The sequence below is a fragment of the Ranitomeya variabilis genome, chromosome 4 (assembly GCF_051348905.1).
Source record: "Ranitomeya variabilis isolate aRanVar5 chromosome 4, aRanVar5.hap1, whole genome shotgun sequence".
Classification (NCBI taxonomy): Eukaryota; Metazoa; Chordata; class Amphibia; order Anura; family Dendrobatidae; genus Ranitomeya; species Ranitomeya variabilis.
The window spans coordinates 234,700,424-234,727,927 of record NC_135235.1 but is presented as its reverse complement, the minus strand read 5'-3'; the positions used below and the strand labels follow the sequence as shown (position 1 = coordinate 234,727,927).

Below are 27,504 nucleotides of genomic sequence, written 5' to 3'. Positions count from 1 at the left end.
GTAGCGGTACAGGGGCATATTGCTCCGGATGATACATCTGGGGATACGCCGGAGCGGCGACCCCTTGGGCGTAGGGCAGTGGAAGTTGCTGGGTTGGATATGGCAGCGGAGGAGCTGATTCCGGGACCCCCGAGTTCCACTTTTTGGAGTCATCTTCCATGTTTCAGACAAGAGTTTTCTCAAGTTGGAAAATAATCAGATAAGACGCAACGCTGCTCATCCTCCGCAGAAGAAGAGTAAAAAACGAATAATAGTCAATCCAGGATTAAACGTCTTATCAAACGATGGAACCAAAAGGAAATTACACAGCGACCACATTCTGACTTCAGCCATAAAGACACTTTCATTGTGAAATTACAGTTACAATTTTGTTACACAACTTAGGAAAAAATCGCAAACTTTTCTCATGCTCCATGATGGCTCAGTGCGGACCTGGGGCGGAGGTGGTAGGGGCAGCGGGGCATGTAACCCAGGGTCCGGGGGGCATGTAACCCAGGGTCCGGGGGAATGCATCCTCCCAATGTCGCTGTCATTATTTACACGTCTATGTATCAAATGAGCCGCACAAGAATGCTACAATGCTGGAGATCGCGTGCCGTACGAGTACGACTGAATAGCGTTGAGCGAAACGGATTGGTCATTTTCATAAATCGCTGACTTTTAGGCAAAGTCGGGTTTCATGAAAACCGAACCGATCCTAGTGTGGGATCGGCCATGCGGTCGGCGATCAGAGCGCCAAAGTCGCGTTTCGTATGTCGCTGTTACCGCCGTTTTTCATCCAATGAAGGGGGACGCAGAGTGTGGGCAGCGTGATGACATAGGTCTCTGTCCCCACCATCTTAGACAAGGGCATGGCAGTGATTGGCTTGCTGTCTGCAGCGTCACAGGGGCTATAAAGGGTCGTGCACGCCGACCGCCATCTTACTTCTGCCGATCTGAGCATAGGGAGAGTTTGCTGCAGTTAGTCAGAAGCAGGGATATTATTAGGGAGGGAAGATTAACCCCCAATCCGCTTGTGCTGGAGCGATTTTCACTGTCCCACACCACCTTTTTGTGCAGGGACAGTGGAGGTCGTATTTTAGTGCAGCAGCTGCATAGCTGTGTGCACGGTGCTGTGCAAACCAACTGCTTTTTTCAAAGCAAAAATCCTGTTGCTCCATTCTGCACAGTTACCTGTCTTGTTTATTTGCCTACCAATTTTTTTGTTCAGCAGTCCTTTTTATTGCTGCCATACTTGTCCTGAGATCATTGTAGGAAGCTTGTTATTGCAGTAATTTTTTTTTTTTTAATAATAATTACAGCCACTTTCTGCCACGTTCATAGTGTTGTGTTATACCATTGGGCCAGAGTTGTGGTTCAGTGTCTCCCCCCAAAAGTGAGATAGTAATTCTCACACAGTTTATATTCGGCCGGTTTCACACGTCAGTGGCTCCGGTACGTGAGGTGACAGTTTCCTCACGTACCGGAGACACTGACACACGTAGACCCATTAAAATCAATGCATCTGTGCAGATGTCATTGATTTTTTGCGGACCGTGTCTCCGTGTGCCAAACACGGAGACATGTCAGTGTTCGTGGGAGCGCACGTATTACACGGACCCATTAAAGTCAATGGGTCCGTGTAAAACACGGACCACACACAGACCTTCTCCGTGTGCAGTCCGTGTGGCGTGCAGGAGACAGCGCTACAGTAAGCGCTGTCCCCCCACATGGTGCTGAAGCCGCGATTCATATCTTCTGTGCAGCAGCGTTTGCTGCATAGAAGATATGAATAATAGTGTTTAAAAGAAAGATCTATGTGTCCGCCGCCCCCCCACCCCCTGTGCGCCCCCCCGCTGTTCTGAAAATACTCACCCGCTCCCACGTTGGCTGTCACTCCTTCCTCTCTGCCCCGCGCCTCCTACTGTATGCGGTCACGTGGGGCCGCTCATTTACAATCATGAATAGTCGGCTCCGCCCCTATGGGAGGTGGAGCCACATATTCATGACTGTAAATGATCGGCCCCACGTGACCGCATACACTAGAAGCCGCGGCCAGACCAGGAAGCAGCGAGGGAGGCGGGTAAGTATTTTCTGAACAGCGGGGGGGGGGGGGGGGGGCGCACAGGGGGTGGGGGGCCGGCGGACACATAGATCTTTATTTTAAACACTATTATTCATATTTTCTCTGCAGCAAACACTGCTGCAGGGAACATATGAATCGCGGCTTCAGCACGATGCAGGGTACCACACGCTCCGTGTGGTACCCACTCGCCATACGGGCGGCACACGTGTGCCGCACGTATGGCCTACGTGAGTTCCCAGGCACACGGACACGGATAACTCCGGTACCGATTTATTCCGGTACCGGAATTATCTGGACGTGTGGGACAGCCCTTAGTTATTGCCAACACCTGTTAGGTGCCACAGGTAAGTTACAGGTGCTGTTAATTACACTAATTAGAGAAGCATCACATGATTTTTCGAACAGTGCCAATACTTTTGTCCACCCCCTTTTTTATGTTTGCTGTGGAATTATATCCAATTTGGCTTTAGGACAATTCTTTTTTTTTTTTTTCATTTAAGACAAATTAAATGAAGATAATAATAACAAAGAATTTGTGATTGCAATCATTTTCAGGAAGAAACTGAGTATTATCTGACAGAATTGCAGGGGTGTCAATACTTTTGACCACAACTGTATATACATGTGTAGTGTGTGAATATATACAGGTGCAGTGTGTGTATATATACATGCGTAGTGTGTGTGATAAAATTACTAGATTTGAATAAATGTGGATTGTTGATCATGGAATGTATATAAGATTTCCCCTGAAGTTAAGCCCTGACCCAACTTTCAGAGGAAATAAATAACAAGACCCTGTGTTATTTTCAGAAAATCACAGTAGTTTCCATATTTGCTGACTTTGTACAATGTATCATTCCGGGGGTCTTGGCCCTTTATCACATTGTGGATTGTCCAGAACTGACACATATAAACCCCCCTCAGTTACATGAGGTTGGGACGAGTTTCTAACATTCATATAAAACTAGAAAAGATTTTCATTCACTGACAACAAGTAGAAATGTTGAATCTGGTGAGATGTAAGAGCCGCAGAACACTTTATTCTAGTATTTCACTTTAATACACTGCACTGGCCCTTTAATGGTGTGACGCAGGTGTGTATACTTCTGCTGCCCCCCTCTGACCCCATACACCTGTGTGTATACTCGGTACTCGCCATCTCCAGGGTCTAATCTGTAATAATAACTTGGAATCAGCCGGAGATTATCCTCCTCCTCAGTTTCCACATCTCACATAATGCAACATGACGACTCCAAGGGCTTCACCCTGCGGGGGCCAAAAAGTAATAGACCCTCCACTTGTATGAAAGATATATCTGATCCAGGGAAAGCTGGGTGGCGGCCATGACAGCTCCCAAACATCGGTGTCAACCTCATTATCTCCTACCTGTAAATATTGTATGAAACTTTAGGGTCCATGGAAAGCAGGGCGCTCTTTAAATCCTCCAAGCTATAGAATAATTTTTATTTTTAAGGACCCTGTCTCTTTAAACAGAATCCGAGTTCAGTTTGTACAGGACGTCACCCAATAATTGTAGGGAAACCTCAGCTGTGCAAAGTATTCCTTAATTGTAAAGTGCTGTGGAATATGTTGGCGCTATATAAATAAAAATTATTATTATTATTATTCCAGGCGTTCAGCCTCTGAGTGTAGAGAATGTTTCCATTCACTGACAGCAATGGTGAAGTCCTCGCCTGCCATCTATCCGACCCACATGTGCGGGAAGGACTGGTGGCGGGTCACAATGTAGTAAATGACGTAGGTGATCCAGGCAAGGTGCCCGCAGGAGCAGGGGCGGACACAGACAGCTTAGGGCCCCTGTGCAAGAAATGTATCTGGGCCCCCCTCCTTTCATCGCGACCAAGCTACAGATATACATATTTTTTTTACAGTCTCCTCTCATATATATTGCAACCCTTATTACACAGTGCTCTCTCTTTATGTATAACACCGTCCCGTATCATATAGTTCCCTCTTGTTATGTACAGCACCGTCCCTTACATATCAGATTCTCATTATTATTATTATTATTATTATTTATTGTTATAGCGCCATTTATTCCATGGCGCTTTACAAGTGAGGTGGGGTATACATAATAAAAACAAGTACAATAATCTTGAACAATACAAGTCATAACTGGTACAGTAGGAGAGGACCCTGCCCATGAAGGCTCACAATCTACAAGGGATGGGTGAGAATACAGTAGGTGAGGATAGAGCTGATCGTGCAGCGGTTGGTTGATCGGTGGTTACTGCAGGTTGTAGGCTTGTCGGAAGAGGTGGGTCTTCAGGCTCTTTTTGAAGGTTTCAATGGTAGGCGAGAGTCTGATGTGTTGTGGTAGAGGGTTCCAGAGTAGGGGTGATACGCGAGAGAAATCTTGTATACGATTGTGGGAAGAGGAGATAAGAGGGGAGTAGAGAAGGAGATCTTGTGAGGATCGGAGGTTGCGTGTAGGAAAGTACCGGGAGATGAGGTCACAGATGTATGGAGGAGACAGGCTGTGGATGGCTTTGTATGTCATGGTTAGGGTTTTGTACTGGAGTCTCTGGGCAATGGGGAGCCAGTGAAGGGATTGACAGAGGGGAGAGGCCGGGGAATAGCGGGGGGACAGGTGGATTAGTCGGGCAGCAGAGTTTAGAATAGATTGGAGGGGTGCGAGAGTGTTTGAGGGGAGGCCACAGAGCAGGAGGTTGCAGTAGTCAAGGCGAGAGATGATGAGGGCATGGACTAGGGTTTTTGCAGATTCTTGGTTGAGGAATGAACGGATTCGTGCAATATTTTTGAGTTGAAGTCGGCAGGAAGTGGAAAGGGCTTGGATATGTGGTTTGAAGGAGAGATCAGCGTCAAGGATAACCCCGAGGCAGCGAGCTTGTGGGACTGGGGAGAGTGGGCAGCCATTTACTGTAATGGATAGGTTTGTTGGGGGGGTCACGTGAGATGTCATTATTTTTGTTATTTATACCTCCCTGTTCTTTATTACATATCATCCACTCCTGTTAGATATAAACTGAAATGATGGCTGATGGAGCATGGGAAAGCTTCTTTTGTGATGGATGCGGCTCATTGGACTGGTCTTCTGGTCAGATGCTGCTCCCTCAGCAGTCATTTTACATTTTACAGGAGAGGACACCATGCAATAAAGAGAAGACGCTGTGAATAACAAAAATAATGAGAATACTCAATGTAAGGGACGGTGCTGTAGATGGCAAGAGATGATACTGGGTAATAATGGACGGCGCTCCACATAACAGGACGCTGTTAGTGATGAGCGAATCTACTCGTTACTCGAGATTTCTCGAGCATGCTTGGGGGTCCTCCGAGTATTTTTTAGTGCTCGGAGATTTACTTTTTCTTGCCGCAGCTGAATGATTTACATCTGTTAGCCAGCATAAGTACATGTGGGGATTCCCTAGCAACCAGGCAACCACATGTACTTATGCTGGCTAACAGATGTAAATCATTCAGCTGCGGCAAGAAAAAGTAAATCTCCGAGCACTAAAAACTACTCGGAGGACCCCCAAGCATGCTCGAGAAATCTCCAGTAACGAGTATATTCACTCATCACTAGACGCTATATAATAAAGGACGGCACTATACATAAATAGGATGTTACGTAATAAGGGACGGGAGGGTACCGATACCGCAGATGCGATTTCAGGATACGGTCACCGCCGAAGCAGTCACAGGAAGCGAGCACTAATAACAGTAAACAGGGTATGGGATATGGGATACTATATCAGACTAGGAATGGGGGACCTGGCAACATACATTTGCATACACACCAACTACCTAACATACTGTAACTATAGGGATTGCTCAGGCACCTCCCTACTGAGGAGGGTGCTTTTTATACAAGATGTCTCCACGCTTTTGGCTGGGAGACACGTTGCAAGTGAAGACACATTTAACTAAATGCCTCCCAGCTGAGCATTTACCATGTGTACGTGCTGCCCCTTTTAGAACAGGGGAGTGCGCAAAGATGCACCCTAGGCACCCCATCGGGACACAGTGCAGCATGCATAGTGGAGGTAGAAGGCAGGAGCATGCTGGAGACAGTGCCATGGGCCGGTGAGTAAGCTGATGTCCCTGCATAGAGGTAGGAGGGTACACCATGTCAGGCATAGCGCTACATGCCTCTTTCTGAATTTGTCTTGTTCTTCTGCAACACATGGAAAAAAACTCGATTCTACTCACCTTTCTCCGCTCCCATGCCACACGGCGTCCTCTTCTGCAACCGGCGCAAGAGCCGCCAGCTGACTTGTCGTCACTGCCATATGCCCCCCAGTCATGGACACACCGAAGTCAGATGCTGGATGCAAATTGGTCAGCGGCGTGTACTGCAGCAGAACTGGCGGATCACCGGTGCTGCAATATATTTCAGCTGAATGTGCGTCCAAGGATGCAGATTGAGCTGAAATATTCGCTGGTGTCAGTGGCCGCACTCCACTTCTGGGCCCAATGCAGCTGCGACTTGTCTGGCCCCGGGAATGCCCCGCTAAAGGGAACCTGTCACCAGGTTTGGCAGATACAGCCACCACCTTTCAGGGCTCATCTACAGCATTCTATAATGCTGTATATAAGCCTCCAATCCGACCTGTAAGAGAAGAAAAATAAGTTTTATTATACTCACCCGGGGGCGGTCCGGTCTGATGAGTGTCACAGCTCCGGGTCCGGCGCCTCCCATCTTCTTATGATCGCCGCCGTGCTGCTTGCATCATGGCTCCCCGGCATTGCGCTCCTGCACAGTCGTACTTATCTGTGCATAGTACTGCAGTTCGCAGATGCCAGGAAAGGTCAGAGAGGCCCAGCGCCTGTGCACTGCATGACTTTGCTCTGCCCTCAACAGGACAGATAAGTACGCCTGTGCAGGAGCGCGATTCCGGGGAGCCATGAAGCAACAGGAGGACGGCATCGCAAGAAGATGGGAGGCCCCGGACCCTGAGCTGCGACACCCATCGGACCGGACCGCCCCTCAGGGGAGTATAATAAAACTTATTTTTCTTATCTTTCAGGTTGGATCGGGGGCTTATCTACATAATTACAGAATTCTGTAGATAAGCCCTGAAAGGTGGTGGCCGTATCTTATAGCGGCCAAAACTGCTGACATGTTCCCTTTAAGTGATATTTACCTTTACACTTACTACCTACTGTGTCTCAGATACTAATATATATATATATATATATATATATATATATATATATATATATATATATATATATATATATATATATATATATATATATATATATATATATATATATATATATATATATATATATACAGTGGGGCAAAAAAGTATTTAGTCAGTCAGCAATAGTGCAAGTTCCACCACTTAAAAAGATGAGAGGCGTCTGTAATTTACATCATAGGTAGACCTCAACTATGGGAGACAAACTGAGACAAAAAAATCCAGAAAATCACATTGTCTGTTTTTTTATCATTTTATTTGCATATTATAGTGGAAAATAAGTATTTGGTCAGAAACAAAATTTCATCTCAATACTTTGTAATATATCCTTTGTTGGCAATGACAGAGGTCAAACGTTTTCTGTAAGTCTTCACAAGGTTGCCACACACTGTTGTTGGTATGTTGGCCCATTCCTCCATGCAGATCTCCTCTAGAGCAGTGATGTTTTTGGCTTTTCGCTTGGCAACACGGACTTTCAACTCCCTCCAAAGGTTTTCTATAGGGTTGAGATCTGGAGACTGGCTAGGCCACTCCAGGACCTTGAAATGCTTCTTACGAAGCCACTCCTTCGTTGCCCTGGTGGTGTGCTTTGGATCATTGTCATGTTGAAAGACCCAGCCACGTTTCATCTTCAATGCCCTTGCTGATAGAAGGAGGTTTGCACTCAAAATCTCACGATACATGTCCCCATTCATTCTTTCATGTACCCGGATCAGTCGTCCTGGCCCCTTTGCAGAGAAACAGCCCGAAAGCATGATGTTTCCACCACCATGCTTTACAGTAGGTATGGTGTTTGATGGATGCAACTCAGTATTCTTTTTCCTCCAAACACGACAAGTTGTGTTTCTACCAAACAGTTCCAGTTTGGTTTCATCAGACCATAGGACATTCTCCCAAAACTCCTCTGGATCATCCAAATGCTCTCTAGCAAACTTCAGACGGGCCTGGACATGTACTGGCTTAAGCAGTGGGACACGTCTGGCACTGCAGGATCTGAGTCCATGGTGGCGTAGTGTGTTACTTATGGTAGGCCTTGTTACATTGGTCCCAGCTCTCTGCAGTTCATTCACTAGGTCCCCCCGCGTGGTTCTGGGATTTTTGCTCACCGTTCTTGTGATGATTCTGGCCCCACGGGGTGGGATTTTGCGTGGAGCCCCAGATCGAGGGAGATTATCAGTGGTCTTGAATGTCTTCCATTTTCTGATTATTGCTCCCACTGTTGATTTCTTCACTCCAAGCTGGTTGGCTATTGCAGATTCAGTCTTCCCAGCCTGGTGCAGGGCTACAATTTTGTTTCTGGTGTCCTTTGACAGCTCTTTGGTCTTCACCATAGTGGAGTTTGGAGTCAGACTGTTTGAGGGTGTGCACAGGTGTCTTTTTATACTGATAACAAGTTTAAACAGGTGCCATTACTACAGGTAATGAGTGGAGGAAAGAGGAGACTCTTAAAGAAGAAGTTACAGGTCTGTGAGAGCCAGAAATCTTGATTGTTTGTTTCTGACCAAATACTTATTTTCCACCATAATATGCAAATAAAATGATAAAAAAACAGACAATGTGATTTTCTGGATTTTTTTGTCTCAGTTTGTCTCCCATAGTTGAGGTCTACCTATGATGTAAATTACAGACGCCTCTCATCTTTTTAAGTGGTGGAACTTGCACTATTGCTGACTGACTAAATACTTTTTTGCCCCACTGTATATATATTGTACATACATGCATAGATAACCAAAGTACACATCGATACATGAAAACACTTTTGGCCATGACTGTGTGTATGTGTGTGCATTATATGTAGCATATACAGTATACTGTATATATATAATTATAGACACACAGATAACTACTGTACACTCAGGTTCTAATACACACACATACATATATATATATATATATATATATATATATATATATATATATACCGTATATATATATATAGTGTACTGTGATTATGTTTGTGTCCCACAGATACATATGAGCACTGTGCATAGGTACATATACATACACTAGATGATGGCCCGATTCTAACGCATCGGGTATTCTAGAATATGCATGTAGTGCGACGTAGTATATAACACAGGCCACGTAGTATATTGCCCAGCCACGTAGTATATTGCCCAGCCACGTAGTATATTGCCCAGCCAAATAGTATATTGCCCAGCGACGTAGTATATTGCCCAGCGACGTAGTATATTGCCCAGTCACGTAGTATATTGCCCAGTCACGTAGTATATTGCCCAGCCACGTAGTATATTGCCCAGTCACGTAGTATATTGCCCAGTCACGTAGTATATTGCCCAGTCATGTAGTATATTGCCCAGCGACGTAGTATATTGCCCAGTCACGTAGTATATTGCCCAGTCACGTAGTATATTGCCCAGCCACGTAGTATATTGCCCAGTTACGTAGTATATTGCCCAGTCACGTAGTATATTGCCCAGCCACGTAGTATACAGCACAGAGCCACGTAGTACATTGCCCAGCCACGTAGTATATTGCCCAGTGACGTAGTATATTGCCCAGCCACGTAGTGTACAGCACAGAGCCACGTAGTATATTGCACAGTGACGTAGTATAAAGCACGGAGCCACGAAGTATATTGCCCAGCTACGTAGTAGATTGCCCAGTCACGTATGTCACAGGTTAAAAAATAAAAAATAAACATACTCACCTTCGGATCCGAGGGCACCTTGTAGTTCTAACATACTCACCATTCTCGTCGCTGCTCCTCAGCGTCCCGTCTCTCCGCCTCCTGGGATCCAACGGCGCTGTGCCAATGGGGGCGAAATCTTCCGTTCCTAGCGAGACCGCTAGGTATTCTGGGTAATTTTGCAAAGCATCGCTGGGAAAGGAAGATGGTGGCAGGTGTGAGCGGACAACGGAGGGTGAGTATAGCAGGTTTCTGGGTTTTTTTAACATTACTTTTTTTACTATTGATGCCGCATAGGCAGCATCAATAGTAAAAGGTTGGGGACACACAGGGTTAATAGCAGCGGTAACGGAGTGCGTTACCCGCGGCATAACGCGGTCCGTTACCGCCGGCATTAACCCTGTGTTAGCGGTGACCGGAGGGGAGTATGGAGCGGGCGCCGGGGACAGTGACTGCGGGAAGCATGGAACGGATCGCCGGGGACACTGCGGGGAGTAAGGAGCGGCCATTTTCTTCCAGACTGTGCCTGTAGCTGATTGGTCGCTGCAGCCATGACAGGCAGCTGGCGAGACCAATCAGCGAATGAATAACCGTGACAGAAGGACAGACAGACGGAAGTGACCCTTAGACAATTATATATACATATATATAGATACTTATATATAGACTTTTACAAACAGGTGCACAGAAGTATGGTAATACACATAGGTGATAGTAAGTCTGTACACATTTTGTTACTTACACGTGCCGTCCCTCTGGCAGGTGCATTCTTCCATCTCCAGCAGCTCCATCCTGGAGGTCTTCAGTCCTCCATCAGCACTTACTGGCCAGATCTCCAGCTCTCGCCAGTCCTCCTGCCTCTTCACTACCTCTGATAGCTGCAGAGAGTTCTCCCTGTAGTCAGTGGATCTGAGACTTCTACCTCCTGAGAAGTTCTGTCAGGTGCCTGACCCATGTGAACATCGGACATCACATCACCCTCCCCTCCCTCCGTAGCCACTTACCACCCCTGTACTGAGGGGTCTTTACTGGGCTGCACTGGCCACTCTTCAGCATTCACACTGCAGCTCCTGCATCTGAATGGGCCAGTGCCGCAGTTTTCCAATAAAGCCCCCTCGGTACAGGAGGTGGAGGTAGCTACAGGGGGATTGATGTGATCTCTCATGTGAACATTGATCAAGCAGTTCAGTTGTCAGAACTGCTCAGGAGGCAGCAGAAGTGTCAGATGTACTGACTGCTCAGAGGCTGTTCCCAGCAGCAGTGAGGAGACAGGACTGGCTGAGATCAGCCATACTTACCAGGCCTGTTCCTGCCTGCACGAACCAGGAAGAGAAGCTGGGGGCGTGTCCAAGGATTCCGGGGGGCGTGTCCAGTGATCCCGGGCTCCTTCATCATATCAAAGAGCCAGCGGCAGCATCAACTAAGAGGAGAGGAAGGGGCCCCTCTCTGACAGCAAAGACTCGGGTACAGCCCCTTCCTCTCCTCTTAGTGTAGAGGCAGCCGCTGGCTCTATGAGAGAGTAAGATATTTGAGCAGCTGATCGGGCCCCCTGTCCTCCTGGGCCCCTGTGCAGCTGCACAGGCTGAACATGCGGTGTGTCCGCCCATGCGCAGGAGCCCAGGACGATCCCCGCCATGTTCAGCCTCAGCGCGGTGCCCGAGTAATGAGCGGCCAGCGGCAGGTCCCCTCTGCTCAGCGCCTCCCGCGACTGCAAGACACAAAGCACAAACGGATCTGATACAAAGAATCCAAGGGATGAAGGGGATGCACAATGGCCGCACCCTCATTCTAGGGAATCAGACCCCGTACACACTGGGCAGGTGTGAAACTAAGGGTACCGTCTCACAGTGGCACTTTTGTCGCTACGACGGTACGATCCGTGACGTTCCAGCGATATCCATACGATATCGCTGTGTCTGACACGCAGCAGCGATCAGGGACCCTGCTGAGAATCGTACGTCGTAGCAGATCGTTTGGAACTTTATTTCGTCGCCGGATCTCCCGCTGTCATCGCTGGATCGTTGTGTGTGACACCGATCCAGCGATGTGTTCGCTTGTAACCAGGGTAAACATCGGGTTACTAAGCGCAGGGCCGCGCTTAGTAACCTGATGTTTACCGTGGTTACCAGCGTAAAAGTAAAAACAAACAAACAGTACATACTCACATTCCGGTGTCTGTCCCCCGGCGTTCTGCTTCTCTGCACTGTGAGCGCCGGCCAGCCGGAAAGCGAGCACAGCTGTGACGTCACCGCTCTGCTTTCCGGCTGGCGTAGACACAGTGCAGAGAAGCAGAACGCCGGGGGACAGACACCGGAATGTAAGTATGTACTGTTTTTTTTTTTTTACTTTTACGCTGGTAACCATGGTAAACATCGGGTTACTAAGCGCGGCCCTGCGCTTAGTAACCCAATGTTTACCCTGGTTACCCGGGGACTTCGGCATCGTTGGTCGCTGGAGAGCGGTCTGTGTGACAGCTCCCCAGCGACCACACAACCACTTACCAACGATCACGGCCAGGTCGTATTGCTGGTCGTGATCGTTGGTAAATCGTTTAGTGTGACAGTACCCTAACTGCTGTCAGGCTGCTCCTCACCCGGGTCAAAGCCTCCTACACAGCTAATTACTGTATCAACCTTCATGTGAACATGGCCACTATCACCTGAAGAGGCAGAACTGACACAAGTGATGGAGGTGACTGGCGGTCACCAGATACTGATGATGGAGGTGACGGGCGGTCACCAGATACTGATGATGGAGGAGACGGGCAGTCACCAGATACTAATGATGGAGGGGACGGGCGGTCACCAGACACTGATGATGTAGGGGACGGGCGGTCACTACTCACCAGTAGGGTTGAGCGAAACGGGTCGATCATTTTCAAAAGTCGCCGACTTTTGGCTAAGTCGGCGTCTCATGAAACCCGATCCGACCCCTGTGCTTGTCGGCCATGCGGTACGCGACTTTCGCGCCAAAGTCGCGTTTCAATGACGCGAAAAGCGCCATTTCTCAGCCAATGAAGGTGAACGCAGAGTGTGGGCAGCGTGATGACATAGATCCTGGTCCCCACCATCTTAGAGAAGGGCATTGCAGTGATTGGCTTGCTGTCTGCGGCGTCACAGGGGCTATAAAGGGGCGTTCCCGCCGACCGCCATCTTACTGCTGCTGATCTGAGCTTAGGGACAGGTTGCTGCCGCTTCGTCAGAAGCAGGGAGAGCGTTAGGCAGGGTCCACTAACCACCAAACCGCTTGTGCTGCAGCGATTTCCACTGTCCAACACCACCTTCGGTGTGCAGGGACTGTGGAAGCTATTTTTTTTTTTTTTCCCCTCAGCGCTGTAGCTCATTGGGCTGCCCTAGAAGGCTCCGTGATAGCTGTATTGCTGTGTGTACGCCACTGTGGAAACCAACTGCTTTTTTCAAAGCACATATCCTCTTGTTCCTTCCTTTCTGCACAGCTATCTTTTTTGTTTGTCCACACTTTTTATTTAATTTGTGCATCAGTCCACTCCTATTGCTGCCTGCCATACCTGGCTTACATTACTGCAGGGAGATAGTAATTGTAGGACAGTTTTTTTTTTTTTTTTGTTTTTTTTTGTGGGAGATTAAGATTGGCATTTCTGCTACAGTGCCATCCCTGTGTGTGCCATCTCTCACTGAGTGGGCCATAGAAAGCCTATTTATTTTTTCCGTGATTTGTGTTCTAAAATCTACCTCAACACAAAAACACTACATCAATCAGTGGGAGAAAAATATTGGCCTCAGTCAGGGCTTGTGTGCCACTGCTGTGTGTGCTATCTCTCATTCAGTGGGCTATAGCAAGCCTATTTTTTTTTTTTTTTTTTTTAATATTATTTGGTTTCTAAAGTCTCCCTGAAAAAAAAAAAAAAAACCTAAAAAAACAGTGGGAGAGTAATATTGCCCTTTCAGCTTGTGTGCCAGTCTTGACTCCTGGGTGTGCCACCTCTCTCCCTCTCATTCAGTGGGCCATAGAAAGCCTATTTATTTATTTTTTTTAAATATTATTGGGTTTCTAAAGTCTCCCTTAAAAAACAAAAAATACATAAAAAAACAGTGGGAGAGTAATATTGCCCTTTCAGCTTGTGTGCCAGTCTTGACTCCTGGGTGTGCCACCTCTCTCCCTCTCATTCAGTGGGCCATAGAAAGCCTATTTATTTATTTTTTTTAAATATTATTGGGTTTCTAAAGTCTCCCTTAAAAAACAAAAAATACATAAAAAAACAGTGGGAGAGTAATATTGCCCTTTCAGCTTGTGTGCCAGTCTTGACTCCTGGGTGTGCCACCTCTCTCTCTCATTCAGTGGGCCATAGAAAGGCTATTTTTTTTTTGGTTTTTTTAATATTATTTGGTTTCTAAAGTCTCCCTGAAAAAAAAAAAAAAAACATACAAAAAACAGTGGGAGAGTAATATTGCCCTTTCAGCTTGTGTGCCAGTCTTGACTCCTGGGTGTGCCACCTCTCTCTCTCATTCAGTGGGCCATAGAAAGGCTATTTTTTTTTGGGTTTTTTTAATATTATTTGGTTTCTAAAGTCTCCCTGAAAAAAAAAAAAAAAACATACAAAAAACAGTGGGAGAGTAATATTGCCCTTTCAGCTTGTGTGCCAGTCTTGACTCCTGGGTGTGCCACCTCTCTCCCTTTCATTCAGTGGGCCATAGAAAGCCTATTTTTTTTTTTTTTTAAATATTATTGGGTTTCTAAAGTCTCCCTGAAAAAAAAAAAAACATAAAAAAACAGTGGGAGAGTAATATTGCCCTTTCAGCTTGTGTGCCAGTCTTGACTCCTGGGTGTGCCACCTCTCTCTCTCTAATTGTGGGCCATAGAAAGCCTTTTTTTTTTTTTTTTTTTTTAATATTATTTGGTTTCTAAAGTCTCCCTGAAAAAAAAAAAAACATAAATTAGGTGGGAGATTAATATTGACATTAGTGCTTGAGTGACAGTCCTGCGTGTGTGTCATCTCTGTGATTTTGTGCCACAGAAAACAGAGTGTGTAACATTGTGCCTGATTTTCCTTGTGGTCTCACCAACCTGTTAAGGGATATTGAAATCATACTGAAGTTATAGCTCACCGTGTAAGTTGTTTGACAGCAACAAATAAAGTTACTTTGGTTAAGATTTTAAAACAATGAGGAAGTCTGGTGCAAGAGGTCGTCGTGGGCGTTCATTGTCAGCTGGTAATGATGGTAGTGGTAGTGGAGCATCAGGTGGTCGTGGGGATAAAAATATTCCACCTAAGTCTGGAGCTGTGGAGCCAGTTTCGTCGTCAGGCTACACAAGGCCTCGAACGCTCTCTTTTCTGGGAGTAGGAAAACCGCTTTTAAAGGCGGAGCAGCAACAGCAAGTTTTGGCTTACATTGCAGACTCAGCCTCTAGCTCTTTTGCCTCCTCTTCCGAAACTGGTAAATGTAAAAGCAGCGCGTCGCTTGTGGATGTTCACGGTCAGGGACAAGTCGCTTCCTTGTCCTCCTCAGCAAAAACTACAACAAGAGAGAAGGATGCAGCAGGCGACACAACGGGTCACTCCATGGAGCTCTTTACACATACCGTCCCTGGCTTAGAAAGTGAAACATTTAACAGGCCATGCCCATTACAAGTATATTCTGACATGGAGTGCACTGATGCACAGCCACAGCCAGAGTACTATGCTGCTCCTTTGACTCAGACCACCACATTGCCCTCTCAGGGTACAGATCCACAATCAGACCCTGATGAGACTATGTTGCCCCGCCACGAACGCTATACCACCGACCGACACAGTGACACAGACGAAGTTGCACACGAGCTCGAAGAGGAGGTAATAGATGACCCAGTTATTGACCCCGATTGGCAGCCATTGGGGGAACAGGGTGCAGGCGGCAGTAGTTCAGAAGCGGAGGTGGAGGAGGGGCCGAAGCAGGCATCAACATCGCAACAGGTTCCATCTGCCGGGCCCGTATCTGGCCCAAAACGCGTGTCAAAGCCAAAACCTGTTGGAGCACAGCGTTGCCATCCGGTTAAAGCTCAGTCTGCAATCCCTGAAAAGGGATCCGAGTCTAGGAAGAGTGCAGTCTGGCATTTTTTTAAACAACATCCAACTGATCAGCGCAAAGTCATCTGTCAAAAATGTTCAACTAGCTTAAGCAGAGGTCAGAATCTGAAAAGTCTAAATACTAGTTGCATGCATAGACACTTAACCACCATGCATTTTCAAGCCTGGACTAACTACCAAACGTCCCTCAAGGTTGTAGCACCCTCGGCCAATGAAGCTAGTCAGCAACGCAACATCCCTTCCGTCACTGTAAGGCCACCATTTTCTGCACCACCGGCAGTATCTGTGCAGGTTTCTTTGCCAGCCAAAAGCAGTCAGGGTCAGGGAACCACCAGTTTTGTAGGAGGAAATATTGCATCTAGGGCACCGGCGGAAACAATACCGTCTCCAACCGTCTCTCAGTCTGCCATGTACACCGGCACACCCGAAAGTTCCACGATCTCCAGCTCTCCAGTCCAGCTCACCCTACATGAGACTCTGGTTAGAAAAAGGAAGTACTTATCCTCGCATCCGCGTACACAGGGTTTTAACGCCCACATAGCTAGACTAATCTCGTTAGAGATGATGCCCTACCGGTTAGTTGAAAGCGAAGCTTTCAAAGCCCTGATGGAGTACGCTGAACCACGATACGAGCTACCCAGTCGACACTTTTTTTCCAGAAAAGCCATCCCAGCCCTGCACCAGCATGTTAAACAGCGCATCGTCCATGCACTCAGGCAATCTGTGAGTACAAAGGTGCACCTGACTACAGATGCATGGACCAGTAGGCATGGCCAGGGACGTTATGTGTCCATCACGGCACACTGGGTGAATGTGGTGGATGCAGGGTCCACAGGCGACATCAATTTAGGGACAGTTGTGCCTAGCCCACGGTCTAGGAAACAGTTGGCTGTAGGCGTTCGCACCCCCTCCTCCTCCTCCTCCTCGTCCTCCTGCAGAAGCTACAGCTCTTCCACAGAACGCAGTCTGCCAACCACTCCATCGGCAGATGACACTGTTGCACACCAGTTGTCCCATTATGGGCCAGCTACTGCCAAGCGTCAGCAGGCTGTATTGGCTATGAAGTGCTTGGGCGACAACAGACACACCGCGGAAGTTCTGTCCGAGTTCTTGCAACAAGAAACGCAGTCGTGGCTGGGCACAGTAGATCTTGAGGCAGGCAAGGTAGTGAGTGATAACGGAAGGAATTTCATGGCTGCCATCTCCCTTTCCCAACTGAAACACATTCCTTGCCTGGCTCACACCTTAAACCTGGTGGTGCAGTGCTTATTGAAAACTTATCCTGGGTTCTCCGACCTGCTCCTCAAAGTGCGTGCACTTTGCTCACATATCCGACGTTCGCCTGTACACGCCAGCCGTATGCAGACCTATCAGCGGTCTTTGAACCTTCCCCAGCATCGCCTAATCATAGACGTTGCAACAAGGTGGAACTCAACACTGCACATGCTTCAGAGACTGTGCGAACAGAGGCGTGCTGTTATTTATTTGTGGGAGGATACACGGGCAGGCAGTAGGATGGCAGACATGGAGTTGTCAGGTGTGCAGTGGTCTAAGATACAAGACATGTGTCAAGTCCTTCAGTGTTTTGAGGAATGCACACGGCTGGTTAGTGCAGACAACGCCGTAATAAGCATGAGCATCCCCCTAATGCGTCTGCTGATGCAAAGTTTGACGCACATAAAGGAGCAGGCGTCTGCACCAGAGGAAGAGGAAAGCCTTGATGACAGTCAGCCATTGTCTGGTCAGGGCAGTGTACAGGACGAGGTAGCGGGCGAAGAGGAGGTGGAGGACGAGGAGGATGATGGGGATGAGTATATTTTTAATGCCGAACCTTTCCCGGGGGCACAGGAAATTGGTTGCGTGTCACGGCCGGGTTCTGGTTTTTTGAGGGACACAAGTGACGTAGATTTGCCTGCAACTGCCCCTCAACCAATCACAACCGGAGATTTGACAACTGGAACTTTGGCCCACATGGCGGATTATGCCTTACGTATCCTAAAAAGGGACACACGCATTACGAAAATGATGAACGATGACGATTACTGGTTGGCCTGCCTCCTTGATCCACGCTATAAAGGCAAATTGCAAAATATTATGCCACATGAGAACTTGGAACTAATATTAGCAACCAAACAATCAACTCTTGTTGACCGTTTGCTTCAGGCATTCCCAGCACACAGCGCACGTGATCGTTCTCACACGAGCTCCAGGGGGCAGCAGACTAGGAGTGTTAGGGGTGCACACATCAGAAGTGGCGTTGGACAGAGGGGTTTTCTGACCAGGTTGTGGAGTGATTTTGCTATGACCGCAGACAGGACAGGTACTGCTGCATCAATTGAAAGTGACAGGAGACAACATTTGTCCAGTATGGTTACTAACTATTTTTCTTCCCTTATCGATGTTCTCCCTCAACCGTCATTCCCATTTGATTACTGGGCCTCCAAATTAGACACCTGGCCAGAATTGGCAGAATATGCATTGCAGGAGCTTGCTTGCCCGGCAGCAAGTGTCCTATCAGAAAGAGTATTCAGTGCTGCAGGTTCAATATTAACCGAAAAAAGGACTCGTCTGGCTACCCAAAATGTTGACGATCTAACATTCATTAAAATGAACCACAACTGGATTTCGAAATCTTTTGCCCCACCTTGCCCGGCCGACACCTAGCTTTCCTATGAAAAGCTCTTGCCTGTGAATTACTTTTCTAATGTCTAATTTGCTGCAGCTGATTGTACAGCATACGACATGTTTACACCTCCCTAAATGGCAAAACTCCCCACACGGGGCCGTGGTATCGCGACTTGGCGCAAGCACCCGTGAGACTGCTGTTTGTCTGAAGAGGTGGGTGTGCTCGCTTTTGGTTGACGGCATTGCTACTGGGTCCCTCATAGTACAATGTAGTGTCTCTGGCGGTGGTGGTGCGCACCCAACGTCAGACACACCGTTGTAACATGAGGGGCCCTGGGGCGGTCCCGCCGGCCTCAAGAGAGTTCCCCCCTACCCCAGCTCAAAATGTGCTCTACCACGTCCAAAATTATGTCGCACAGCTCCACCAATCTTTAGTCTATTCGCTGACATCATTCAATGTCTGGCACTGACAATACAAATTTGTAGACATCTATGATGCAACTTAAAGTAGTCTGTGTCTGTGTCCTATATTGGCACCATTAAATAGTTACTGCCAAATTACTATGTCAGAAACTCAGTAGATGAGCCCACCCCTGTACCTAAGTATGCCACCTTTTTTTTTGTTTTGGTTGTTTTGCGAGACATTAACATCTATTTATATTTTGGGAGTACTGGGACAGACACTCCTTGCACTACTCCTCCACTCACCACCAAGCTGCCTGTGTATCCATGTAACCGCTGTAAAGCTGCCATGAGCCTATTGTTTGTTATTTTAGGCCTTTGATAGCCTGTCTGCGGTCCCTACTTTAAATACTCCTCCACTGACCACCAAGCTGCCTGCCCGTGTATCCATGTAACCGCTGTAAAACTGCCATAAGCCTATTGTTTGTTATTTTAGGCCTTTGATAGCCTGTCTGCGGTCCCTACTTTAAATACTCCTCCACTCACCACCAAGCTGCCTGCCCGTGTATCCATGTAACCGCTGTAAAACTGCCATGAGCCTATTGTTTGTTATTTTAGGCCTTTGATAGCCTGTCTGCGGCCCCTACTTGCAATACTCCTCCACTGACCACAATGCTGCCTGGAGTGCCTGCCTGTGTATCCATGTAACCGATGTAAAACTGCCATGACTGCCTACTGTTTGTTATTTTAGGCCTTTGGTAGCCTGTCTGCAGCCCCTACTTGCAATACTCCTCCACTGACCAGACCACTGCTGCCCGTGTACCCCTGGAACCAATTATAAAGTGCCTACAGCCAGCCCATTTTCTTATGTTAGGCCTTTGAAGCCTGTCTGCGGTCCCTACTTTAAATACTCCTCCACTCACCACCACCAAGCTGCCTGCCCGTGTATCCATGTAACCGCTGTAAAACTGCCATGAGCCTATTGTTTGTTATGTTAGGCCTTTGATAGCCTGTCTGCGGTCCCTACTTTAAATACTCCTCCACTCACCACCAAGCTGCCTGCCCGTGTATCCATGTAACCGCTGTAAAACTGCCATAAGCCTATTGTTTGTTATTTTAGGCCTTTGAAGCCTGTCTGCGGTCCCTCCTTCCACTAGTCCTCCACTGACCAGACCACTGCTGCCCGTGTACCCCTGGAACCAATTATAAAGTGCCTACAGCCAGCCCATTTTCTTATGTTAGGCCTTTGAAGCCTGTCTGCGGTCCCTACTTTAAATACTCCTCCACTCACCACCACCAAGCTGCCTGCCCGGTTATCCATGTAACCGCTGTAAAACTGCCATGAGCCTATTGTTTGTTATGTTAGGCCTTTGATAGCCTGTCTGCGGTCCCTACTTTAAATACTCCTCCACTCACCACCAAGCTGCCTGCCCGTGTATCCATGTAACCGATGTAAAACTGCCATGACTGCCTACTGTTTGTTATTTTAGGCCTTTGGTAGCCTGTCTGCAGCCCCTACTTGCAATACTCCTCCACTGACCAGACCACTGCTGCCCGTGTACCCCTGGAACCAATTATAAAGTGCCTACAGCCAGCCCATTTTCTTATGTTAGGCCTTTGAAGCCTGTCTGCGGTCCCTACTTTAAATACTCCTCCACTCACCACCAAGCTGCCTGCCCGTGTATCCATGTAACCGCTGTAAAACTGCCATGAGCCTATTGTTTGTTATTTTAGGCCTTTGATAGCCTGTCTGCGGTCCCTACTTTAAATACTCCTCCACTCACCACCAAGCTGCCTGCCCGTGTATCCATGTAACCGCTGTAAAACTGCCATAAGCCTATTGTTTGTTATTTTAGGCCTTTGAAGCCTGTCTGCGGTCCCTCCTTCCACTAGTCCTCCACTGACCAGACCACTGCTGCCCGTGTACCCCTGGAACCAATTATAAAGTGCCTACAGCCAGCCCATTTTCTTATGTTAGGCCTTTGAAGCCTGTCTGCGGTCCCTACTTTAAATACTCCTCCACTCACCACCACCAAGCTGCCTGCCCGTGTATCCATGTAACCGCTGTAAAACTGCCATGAGCCTATTGTTTGTTATGTTAGGCCTTTGATAGCCTGTCTGCGGTCCCTACTTTAAATACTCCTCCACTCACCACCAAGCTGCCTGCCCGTGTATCCATGTAACCGATGTAAAACTGCCATGACTGCCTACTGTTTGTTATTTTAGGCCTTTGGTAGCCTGTCTGCAGCCCCTACTTGCAATACTCCTCCACTGACCAGACCACTGCTGCCCGTGTACCCCTGGAACCAATTATAAAGTGCCTACAGCCAGCCCATTTTCTTATGTTAGGCCTTTGAAGCCTGTCTGCGGTCCCTACTTTAAATACTCCTCCACTCACCACCAAGCTGCCTGCCCGTGTATCCATGTAACCGCTGTAAAACTGCCATGAGCCTATTGTTTGTTATTTTAGGCCTTTGAAGCCTGTCTGCGGTCCCTCCTTCCACTAGTCCTCCACTGACCAGACCACTGCTGCCCGTGTACCCCTGGAACCAATTATAAAGTGCCTACAGCCAGCCCATTTTCTTATGTTAGGCCTTTGAAGCCTGTCTGCGGTCCCTACTTTAAATACTCCTCCACTCACCACCACCAAGCTGCCTGCCCGTGTATCCATGTAACCGCTGTAAAACTGCCATGAGCCTATTGTTTGTTATGTTAGGCCTTTGATAGCCTGTCTGCGGTCCCTACTTTAAATACTCCTCCACTCACCACCAAGCTGCCTGCCCGTGTATCCATGTAACCGCTGTAAAACTGCCATAAGCCTATTGTTTGTTATTTTAGGCCTTTGAAGCCTGTCTGCGGTCCCTCCTTCCACTAGTCCTCCACTGACCAGACCACTGCTGCCCGTGTACCCCTGGAACCAATTATAAAGTGCCTACAGCCAGCCCATTTTCTTATGTTAGGCCTTTGAAGCCTGTCTGCGGTCCCTACTTTAAATACTCCTCCACTCACCACCACCAAGCTGCCTGCCCGTGTATCCATGTAACCGCTGTAAAACTGCCATGAGCCTATTGTTTGTTATGTTAGGCCTTTGATAGCCTGTCTGCGGTCCCTACTTTAAATACTCCTCCACTCACCACCAAGCTGCCTGCCCGTGTATCCATGTAACCGCTGTAAAACTGCCATAAGCCTATTGTTTGTTATTTTAGGCCTTTGAAGCCTGTCTGCGGTCCCTCCTTCCACTAGTCCTCCACTGACCAGACCACTGCTGCCCGTGTACCCCTGGAACCAATTATAAAGTGCCTACAGCCAGCCCATTTTCTTATGTTAGGCCTTTGAAGCCTGTCTGCGGTCCCTACTTTAAATACTCCTCCACTCACCACCAAGCTGCCTGCCCGTGTATCCATGTAACCGCTGTAAAACTGCCATGAGCCTATTGTTTGTTATTTTAGGCCTTTGAAGCCTGTCTGCGGTCCCTCCTTCCACTAGTCCTCCACTGACCAGACCACTGCTGCCCGTGTACCCCTGGAACCAATTATAAAGTGCCTACAGCCAGCCCATTTTCTTATGTTAGGCCTTTGAAGCCTGTCTGCGGTCCCTACTTTAAATACTCCTCCACTCACCACCACCAAGCTGCCTGCCCGTGTATCCATGTAACCGCTGTAAAACTGCCATGAGCCTATTGTTTGTTATGTTAGGCCTTTGATAGCCTGTCTGCGGTCCCTACTTTAAATACTCCTCCACTCACCACCAAGCTGCCTGCCCGTGTATCCATGTAACCGCTGTAAAACTGCCATAAGCCTATTGTTTGTTATTTTAGGCCTTTGAAGCCTGTCTGCGGTCCCTCCTTCCACTAGTCCTCCACTGACCAGACCACTGCTGCCCGTGTACCCCTGGAACCAATTATAAAGTGCCTACAGCCAGCCCATTTTCTTATGTTAGGCCTTTGAAGCCTGTCTGCGGTCCCTACTTTAAATACTCCTCCACTCACCACCACCAAGCTGCCTGCCCGTGTATCCATGTAACCGCTGTAAAACTGCCATGAGCCTATTGTTTGTTATGTTAGGCCTTTGATAGCCTGTCTGCGGTCCCTACTTTAAATACTCCTCCACTCACCACCAAGCTGCCTGCCCGTGTATCCATGTAACCGCTGTAAAACTGCCATAAGCCTATTGTTTGTTATTTTAGGCCTTTGAAGCCTGTCTGCGGTCCCTCCTTCCACTAGTCCTCCACTGACCAGACCACTGCTGCCCGTGTACCCCTGGAACCAATTATAAAGTGCCTACAGCCAGCCCATTTTCTTATGTTAGGCCTTTGAAGCCTGTCTGCGGTCCCTACTTTAAATACTCCTCCACTCACCACCAAGCTGCCTGCCCGTGTATCCATGTAACCGCTGTAAAACTGCCATGAGCCTATTGTTTGTTATTTTAGGCCTTTGAAGCCTGTCTGCGGTCCCTCCTTCCACTAGTCCTCCACTGACCAGACCACTGCTGCCCGTGTACCCCTGGAACCAATTATAAAGTGCCTACAGCTAGCCCATTTTCTTATGTTAGGCCTTTGAAGCCTGTCTGCGGTCCCTACTTTAAATACTCCTCCACTGACCACCAAGCTGCCTGCCCGTGTATCCATGTAACCGCTGTAAAACTGCCATGAGCCTATTGTTTGTTATTTTAGGCCTTTGAAGCCTGTCTGCGGTCCCTCCTTCCACTAGTCCTCCACTGACCAGACCACTGCTGCCCGTGTACCCCTGGAACCAATTATAAAGTGCCTACAGCCAGCCCATTTTCTTATGTTAGGCCTTTGATAGCCTGTCTGCGGTCCCTACTTTAAATACTCCTCCACTCACCACCAAGCTGCCTGCCCGTGTATCCATGTAACCGCTGTAAAACTGCCATAAGCCTATTGTTTGTTATTTTAGGCCTTTGATAGCCTGTCTGCGGTCCCTACTTTAAGTACTCCTCCACTGACCAGACCGCTGCTGCCCGTGTACCCCTGGAACCAATTATAAAGTGCCTACAGCCAGCCCATTTTCTTATGTTAGGCCTTTGAAGCCTGTCTGCGGTCCCTACTTTAAATACTCCTCCACTCACCACCACCAAGCTGCCTGCCCGTGTATCCATGTAACCGCTGTAAAACTGCCATGAGCCTATTGTTTGTTATTTTAGGCCTTTGATAGCCTGTCTGCGGCCCCTACTTGCAATACTCCTCCACTGACCACAATGCTGCCTGGAGTGGCTGCCTGTGTATCCATGTAACCGATGTAAAACTGCCATGACTGCCTACTGTTTGTTATTTTAGGCCTTTGATAGCCTGTCTGCAGCCCCTACTTGCAATACTCCTCCACTGACCACACCAATGCTGCCCGTGTACCCCTGGAACCTATTTAAAAGTTCATAGAGCCTAGTTATATATTTTATTTACTATTAATAAGGCCATGATGGACTACGCTGTACCACGCTACAAGCTAACCAGTCGACACTTCTTTTGCGAGAAAAGCCATCCCAACCCTCCACCAGCATGTAGAAGACCGCATTGTCCATGCACTCTGGCAATCTGTGAGTACAAAGGTGCACCTGACAACAGACGCATGGACATGTAGGCATGGCCACGGAAGATTACGTGTCCATTACGGCGCAATGGGTTAATGTGGTGGATGCATGGTCCACAGGGGACAGCCTACTAAGTCTGTCTGCAGTCCCTAATTCAAATTGTCCTCCACTGTCTAAATCGGAGCTTCCACCTTCTGGCTTTCGGCCTATAGTATCAGAAATTAAACTGCATTTGGCCTTCAACTTTGGTTAGGGCCTACTAACGGCTTCTGCCCCTCCCTGGTGTTGCCCTCAACTAAATAAAGCTGAGCTTCAACCTTCTGCTCCAAATTTCCATTTTGAAAAATGCAATAGGCTTTTCCGGCCTACTAAAGGTGTCTGTCTGTGTGCCCCTGCCTGGTGTTGTCCTCAACTAAATAAAGCTGAGCTTCAACCTTCCGGCTCTCATTAAGTGGTTTTAAAAAAAAAAATGGTGGTTAGGGCCTACTAACGGCTTCTGCCCCTCCCTGGTGTTGCCCTCAACTAAATAAAGCTGAGCTTCAACCTTCTGCTCCAAATTACCATTTTGAAAAATGCAATAGGCTTTTCTGGCCTACTAAAGGTGTCTGTCTGTGTGCCCCTGCCTGGTGTTGCCCTCAACTAAATAAAGCTGAGCTTCAACCTTCTGCTCCAAATTACCATTTTGAAAAATGCAATAGGCTTTTCCGGCCTACTAAAGGTGTCTGTCTGTGTGCCCCTGCCTGGTGTTGTCCTCAACTAAATAAAGCTGAGCTTCAACCTTCCGGCTCTCATTAAGTGGTTTTTAAAAAAAAATGGTGGTTAGGGCCTACTAACGGCTTCTGCCCCTCCCTGGTGTTGTCCTCAACTAAATAAAGCTGAGCTTCAACCTTCCGGCTCTCATTAAGTGGTTTTAAAAAAAAAAATGGTGGTTAGGGCCTACTAACGGCTTCTGCCCCTCCCTGGTGTTGTCCTCAACTAAATAAAGCTGAGCTTCAACCTTCCGGCTCTCATTAAGTGGTTTTTAAAAAAAAAATGGTGGTTAGGGCCTACTAACGGCTTCTGCCCCTCCCTGGTGTTGTCCTCAACTAAATAAAGCTGAGCTTCAACCTTCCGGCTCTCATTAAGTGGTTTTAAAAAAAAAAAATGGTGGTTAGGGCCTACTAACGGCTTCTGCCCCTCCCTGGTGTTGCCCTCAACTAAATAAAGCTGAGCTTCAACCTTCTGCTCCAAATTACCATTTTGAAAAATGCAATAGGCTTTTCCGGCCTACTAAAGGTGTCTGTCTGTGTGCCCCTGCCTGGTGTTGTCCTCAACTAAATAAAGCTGAGCTTCAACCTTCCGGCTCTCATTAAGTGGTTTTAAAAAAAAAAATGGTGGTTAGGGCCTACTAACGGCTTCTGCCCCTCCCTGGTGTTGCCCTCAACTAAATAAAGCTGAGCTTCAACCTTCTGCTCCAAATTACCATTTTGAAAAATGCAATAGGCTTTTCCGGCCTACTAAAGGTGTCTGTCTGTGTGCCCCTGCCTGGTGTTGCCCTCAACTAAATAAAGCTGAGCTTCAACCTTCTGCTCCAAATTACCATTTTGAAAAATGCAATAGGCTTTTCCGGCCTACTAAAGGTGTCTGTCTGTGTGCCCCTGCCTGGTGTTGTCCTCAACTAAATAAAGCTGAGCTTCAACCTTCCGGCTCTCATTAAGTGGTTTTAAAAAAAAAATGGTGGTTAGGGCCTACTAACGGCTTCTGCCCCTCCCTGGTGTTGTCCTCAACTAAATAAAGCTGAGCTTCAACCTTCCGGCTCTCATTAAGTGGTTTTAAAAAAAAAAATGGTGGTTAGGGCCTACTAACGGCTTCTGCCCCTCCCTGGTGTTGTTCTCAACTAAATAAAGCTGAGCTTCAACCTTCCGGCTCTCATTAAGTGGTTTTTAAAAAAAAAATGGTGGTTAGGGCCTACTAACGGCTTCTGCCCCTCCCTGGTGTTGCCCTCAACTAAATAAAGCTGAGCTTCAACCTTCTGCTCCAAATTACCATTTTAAAAAATGCAATAGGCTTTTCCAGCCTACTAAAGGTGTCTGCCCCTCCCTGGTGTTGTCCTCAACTGAACAAAGCTGAGCTTCCACATTCTGGCTTTCGCCCTATACTATCAGATATTAAACTGCATTTGGCCTACTAGTGTGGTTAGGCCCTTGAAACAGTGTCTGCTGCTCTTGGGTTTGCTACTCCACTGAACAAAGCAATGCCGCCTGTTTAGTCCTGTTACCAATTTTGAACTGCATGTAGCCTACTTTATTCTTTGGCCCTATATCTGTTTCCTCCTCATCCTGCCCATTGCCCAGCCACTGCTAAATGAGTCTGCTGGTACATTGACCTAGACCACTACATTCCCCTTGTACTCTACACAGCCAGAATCTGTCCCTGATGAAAGTAAGGTTCCCCTTCCCGCATGTTATACCACCTTACACAGGGACAAAGAGGAAGGTGCAGATGAAAGTGCAGGTTCCTTCATCAGGTGGGGGGGCATACTCGTTGGCGACGTCACTGGCACAGGGCCCCTCAGAGTACGCAAAAGTGTCGCTGCTGGTGGGAGGCGCCCCCGCCATGCAAACACACCGCCGTACTTTGAGGGGCCCTGTGCCAGTGGCAATGCGAACGAGTGGGCCCCCCCCTGCTTGCTCAGGATCACAGCACTTGCAACTTTTAAATACTTACCTTTCCCTGCAACACCGCCGTGACGTAGTCCGCTTTTCCTGGGCCCACGAAAAACTTGAGCCAGCCCTACTCCCCCCACAACTTTCCCCCAATTCCCTATGCCCAACTATTATTATACAGTTAATTAAGATTGGCAAGCTTCAGAAACAAGAATGGATGTTTTTGGCATTAAAATGGGCACTGTAGGTGTTTTCCTGGCCTCCACTCACTGCCGACTATGCTTCCCCATTGACTTGCATTGGGTTTCGTGTTTCGGTCGATCCCCGACTTTTAGCGAT

At 47.7% G+C, this 27,504-nt stretch overlaps 1 protein-coding gene across 1 annotated transcript in view; it reads right to left on the bottom strand.

The window, feature by feature from the left end:
- Nucleotides 1-2,711: 2,711 nt before the first annotated feature.
- Nucleotides 2,712-27,504, bottom strand: part of LOC143770557 (interferon-induced transmembrane protein 3-like) — a 34,866-nt gene continuing 10,073 nt past the window's right edge. The window contains exons 2-3 of the mRNA XM_077260262.1: nt 11,522-11,612; nt 2,712-3,855 (exon numbers count right to left, since the gene is read on the bottom strand). Coding sequence (XP_077116377.1) covers nt 3,767-3,855; nt 11,522-11,612 — 180 coding nt within the window. The 3' untranslated portion in view covers nt 2,712-3,766. The remainder of the gene's footprint in view (nt 3,856-11,521; nt 11,613-27,504) is intronic.